Source organism: Penaeus vannamei, chromosome 42 (assembly GCF_042767895.1).
Source record: "Penaeus vannamei isolate JL-2024 chromosome 42, ASM4276789v1, whole genome shotgun sequence".
In the NCBI taxonomy this organism is placed as follows: domain Eukaryota; kingdom Metazoa; phylum Arthropoda; class Malacostraca; order Decapoda; family Penaeidae; genus Penaeus; species Penaeus vannamei.
This window is the reverse complement of record NC_091590.1, coordinates 1,107,051-1,112,050: the sequence shown is the minus strand read 5'-3', so window position 1 is coordinate 1,112,050 and position 5,000 is coordinate 1,107,051. Positions and strand designations below refer to the sequence as shown.

Sequence of the window (5,000 nt, the reverse complement as noted above, 5' to 3'; positions counted from 1 at the left end):
GATTATTGAATGAATGATTTTAGTGCATGGATTCAAAATGACAAATTATGTAAAGCGCGGGTGGTAAACGAGCCTAAACTGGCTTTTTGTATCCATATTATTACGTTATATTTATCATCCTTTCACAGAATGTTGGAAAGTATCTCTGTTCTTGCAGTTGAAATGCTTCAATTACCTTGATCACTGAATAGAACATTTTTGGCATTTATCACATAAGTTAGCATTATTTTGCATTATATTTTGGCACTATTATCATTCTTGTTTTAACACGCGCCAAATCTTTATTTAATGGAAATCTTCTCAATTTTTAAACTCGTACTGTTACTATATTCATATATTCAGAGGCAGAGTAATTCCCGTGAGAATTTCAGCATAGATTAATCACAACCATTAATTGAATCGGTTATTAAACGTATTAACTAAGCAAATCGAATAACTATTTACCAATTAAGTATTGATATCAATCATTCATGATTATACTTTTTTGTCTTATTTCACCCACCGTATGTATTTTGTTCTTGTCGTTTTGACTTGTATCCTACACTAAATCTCTGATATATTGTCTAATGTATCATGCATAAATTGTCATGTATCATGTCATGTATGTATTTTTTATTGTATGGTAATATAAAATTTTCGTGTGCTATGGCGGACAATAAACATATGATTGTCTCCTATATTACGCTCCATTTATAACTCTTATATTACACAGTTCCTCTGACTAAGGAATTGAAAACATACTTTTCCTATTGCAGAAAATGGAACCGTGCATTTCTCTTTTGCCATTTTTTCCATCAAAAAGCTAATGAAAAAAGAAAATATATTTATTTAAAAAAAATGGTTTTTCATTACAGTTTATTATGTACAAGAAGGCAACAGCCATAAATAAAGTATCAAATAAATACATACATAAGTCAAATATTAAATAAGAGAAGATTTACATATCACAGAGAAACGCCCAAGGACCCATGGTATCAGAACCTATTTACAAAGTACCCTTTGGGAATATATCACAATAAGTAATGAGGATCTAGCTCTTGAGTGATAAAGGACTAAATCCCAAGATCACATTCACGGGGTCGCCAGAACGTAGGTTTCAATGGCCTATAACTTATAAATAGTATAAATACGTGGAATTATAAGTTCATGAACGCGACATCGCAAGTATTGCTCATCGTTCGGTGACGATTTCAGATATTGCAATTTTGCGAAGGAGCAATCGCATAGTTTGATGCATAAATTCCAAGATTAGGAAGGAGACGATCGCATGAAGGGAATCCCATCCTCCTCAGGACTTGAAAACCTTCTTGGCAAGCGATTTGATCGCATGCGCGACCTTCTTGGACAGACTGAGTGGGACTTCGCTCTCCCGCGTTTCCCCGCCTTCGCCTGGCCGATAGTTCACCTGCTGCTGCTGCTTCTCCACGATGCAAACCAGGTGACTCTCCCTCAGGCTTGGTCTCCGAGGAACAGTCTCGAGGGGCAGGTCAGGCAGAGCCCCGCCGTCGGTAGCGAGCCAGCGGGAGTCGGTCCTCCTGACGAATTTCTTGTTGATGACGGGTCCGGACTGGTCGGCGGACTTGGCGCTCTCCATGTCGTACTCTCGAGACTTGGCGCTCGTGATGATGATGCTGGAGGAGGAGGAGGAGGAAGAGGAAATAGATTAGTACCGATTTTTTCTGACACGAAAATAAGATAAACAAAATCGACAACCGTTAAAAGAAATCAGCAAAACTAAGAATAGATAAAGAACACAGATAGCAAAAAATTCTACCGTACAACAAATATTCGCATCGAAAAACATATCGTTTTGTCTCTTAAGTATTAGAGCCATCCGATACCACGTACAGAAGGATCATCTCAGCTTCTTTTAACACGAGGAAAACGCCCTAGACACTCACCAGAAGAAGGCCATCATGAGGGCGCTGGCGGAGGCCCCGAGGAAGAAGTGCGCCGCCGGGAACACGCTGACGGTGGCGTGGTAGACGGCGGTGTAGAGGGCGGAGTTCACCATGGGCATCAGGCCGTCCAGGGCGCCCAGGACGGCGGACACTTTGCCTGAAGGAGGAAAAAGCCGAAATTCAGGTCACGAGTAAGACATGGTAAGAGAATCACAAATTTTGTTCAAGTGCCTTCCGGTAAGTTATCAGTAAAAAAATATATATAACATACTAACACGAATTTGAGTCATGATATTTTGAGAAATAAATTTATATCGCTTGTTGACACGATTATTGTCAACGAATGACACTAATAAAAGAAAGATAATCTCACGTTTCTTTTAGATAAAACGTGATTTTATGTCCGCGATGAATACAAAACGCGAATTTACGTCCGTGAATAATTCAAACTGAATTTGTTTTCGTGAATTATACAAGGCGACATTTTACGTCTGCGATTTGATCCTGCTTTCGAGGTATTCTCTTCTTGGTATATCTATTGCCTTTGAGGGATGTTCTTATTGGTTTGTACAGCTTTGGAGAGCTTAACTTACCGACTTCATCGCTCGGGACGAATTTGGTCAGCATGGAACGCTGGGCGATGGTACAAGAGTTCAGGAGGAGCGCTGCGGCGGGTGCTGGGGGAACAGAAGCGGGAAGTTATTCTCTCTCCCTCTCTCTCTTTCTTTATCTATGTATTTATTCGTCTATTCATTCATCTGTTCATCTGTTTATTTATCTTATCTATACTTTTCTCTCTCTCTCTCAGTCTCTCTCTTTCTCTCTCAATCTCTCTCTCTTTCCCTGTCTCTCTCTCTCTCAATCTCTCTCTCTCTCTCTCTCCCCCTCTCTCTCCCTCCCTCATTCTTTCCCTGTCTCTCTCTCTCTCTTTCTCCCTCTCTGTCAACCCCTCACCCTCTCTCTCTCTCTCTCCCTTCTTCTCCCTCCTTCTCTTTTCCATCACCAACCTCACCATCAACAAGCAAAATCACAACACCCCTGCAAGTTAGGCGAGGAGGACGTCCCGCACTCACCGATCCAGATGAGGAGAGGCTGTTCTTCGGAGACGCAGCCGTACGTGCTGTATTCGACGATGCCCGACGTCGCCCCCACCATCGCTAGGACGCTGTCTGACACTCCAAGGCGTCCGCTGAGCAGGGGCACGGCGACTAAGGAACCTGGTTGGGAGAAATGAGAGTGTTGGGGATATTGGATCATTTTTAGAGGTATAGTTTCCATCTCGAAGGCTCTTTTTATGGGAGTTCATGGGTAAAGGGAGGTAGGCGTGGTTTTGTTTGGGTAGATAGATAGATAGATAGATAACAACAAGACTTACCGACGGTGGCAATCAAGTTCTTGTAGGTGACCCAGAGGCTGTAGTCGACGGCCTCCCAGCCCAACACGTGGCGTGTGAAAGCGAACACGTACGGTGCTGAAGAAAAGAGAACATTTATCAGACTGAGTATTAAAAGGTATAGCATTTGTTCATTTCTTTCCAGCGAGCGAAAGGCACAGAGTGGAGGCGAGAGAAAAGGACTTACAGCGCGTGACCCTTCTGAGGAGGCTGGTGAAGATGAGGACCAGGATGAGGGCCCTGGCGTTGCCCTCGCGGCGCCTCAGGGTCGACCTGAAGCTGTCGACGATCCGGCGGGGGCTGAAGAAGTCCCTGGCCATCTGGGCGGCGGTCACCCGCGCCTCGGCGGCGCCCTCGGCGCTCTCCGCCGCCTCCAGCTCCTTCTGCTGCGCCGCGGGCCGCCTGGCGAAGGGCCCGTGGCTCTCCGGCAGGAAGGCGATCACGTAGGTCACCGCCAGCGCCGACAGCGCCAGCGACGTCCCGAACAGGTACAGGTAGCCGCCGTGCGAGTAGATGTAGGTGCCCATCAGCGTGCCGACGGGGCCGCCCAGGAACCACAGGCTGTTGGCCAGGCCCACCCTCGACGTGCGCGCCTCCTCGCTCGACACGTCGCCCACGTAGGCGTTGGCGGCCGTCAGGAAGGACACGGCGCCGCCCCCGAGGCTGTCCAGCAGCGTCACCAGCAGGAGCACCTCGGGCGGCCACGACGGCACCAGCGCCACCAGCAGGTAGCCGGCCGCGTGCAGGCAGTGGCCCAGCTGCACCGCCGCCAGCGGCACCTTGCGCCCGTACCTGTCGCTCCAGGCGCCCATGAACAGGATGAAGAACAGGGGCAGCGCCGCCGCGATCACGCCGTTGTACAAGGCGAACACGCTGAACCGCCGCTGCACCTCCACGCTGGCCTCCGGGTGCTCCCTGAGGGCGCCGCACACGTCGGCGGCGAGGCCGGCGGACACGCGGCACACGCGCTCCATCTGCAGGTTCTCCATGTACACGTGCACGCTGGAGAAGGCCACGCCGTCCAGCAGCATCAGCGGCTCCACCGTCACGTTGCGGAGGGCGCCGCGGATCCGAGCGCAGCGCCCCGGCCTCGCCTTCTGTTCTGAAGCCATTTCGGTTGATGGGTTGCTGTTGACGATGCTTTAATTAACTGGAAATGCTTATCCCGAAGATTCACTGCAATTCAAGAGGTCTTCCCGAGTCTCTCTCTCTCTCTCCAAAGTCAATCAGTAAACAAAGTGAACGTGCTAAATTATCCTTGATATCGAAATGAACGCTGTTTTTATTTCCCTCCTTCTGAATTTCTTCCATAAACTCTTCAAGTCTTCTCTCCGACTCTTATAGCCCAAGAAGCGTCCGAACGATCAACCTGCGCGCCGGGTGAGGACTCCCAGCCGACTGATCCCGACGAGGAGGTCGACGCCGCTGATATAGTGCGAGACATCCGCCATTGCCAAGGTGTCTGGTGACGTCACGGCGGCCGAGGGGACTGGCCCGGCTTTGGCGCTGGCGAGCCCTCCGCCGCCGCTGCCGGGAGGTGGAGGGAACTTCTGGGAGGGAAAAAAGGGAAGTTTGGGGAGGAATTTGCACGAGGATGCGTGAAGGGAAAGCGGGGATTGTCTGGGAGTAAAATGATGTTGATTAGCAATGCGTACTGGGAGTGTTTGGGGCGCAAGTATTGAGTGTAGGAGCGTAGGCGTGGAAAT

General features: G+C 48.7%; 1 protein-coding gene across 1 annotated transcript; it reads right to left on the bottom strand.

The window, feature by feature from the left end:
• Positions 1–806: 806 nt before the first annotated feature.
• Positions 807–4,887, bottom strand: LOC113820713 (proton-coupled folate transporter). Its single transcript, XM_027373055.2, has 6 exons — positions 3,482–4,887; positions 3,277–3,372; positions 2,975–3,118; positions 2,495–2,578; positions 1,902–2,058; positions 807–1,631 (listed from the first exon to the last, which is right to left on the bottom strand). Exons 1-6 carry the CDS (start codon positions 4,404–4,406, stop codon positions 1,289–1,291), a joined length of 1,749 nt encoding a protein of 582 aa, XP_027228856.2. The 5' UTR covers positions 4,407–4,887; the 3' UTR covers positions 807–1,288.
• Positions 4,888–5,000: the final 113 nt, after the last annotated feature.

Coding starts and splice junctions, on each gene's coding strand:
- LOC113820713 (XM_027373055.2), bottom strand. CDS start 4,406: ATGGCTTCAGAACAGAAGGCGAGGCCGGGGCGCTGCGCTCGGATCCGC. Junction 3,119..3,276: donor GAACTTGATTGCCACCGTCG/GTAAGTCTTGTT, acceptor TCTCCCAACCAG/GTTCCTTAGTCGCCGTGCCC. Junction 2,059..2,494: donor CGTCCCGAGCGATGAAGTCG/GTAAGTTAAGCT, acceptor TTCCTCCTTCAG/GCAAAGTGTCCGCCGTCCTG.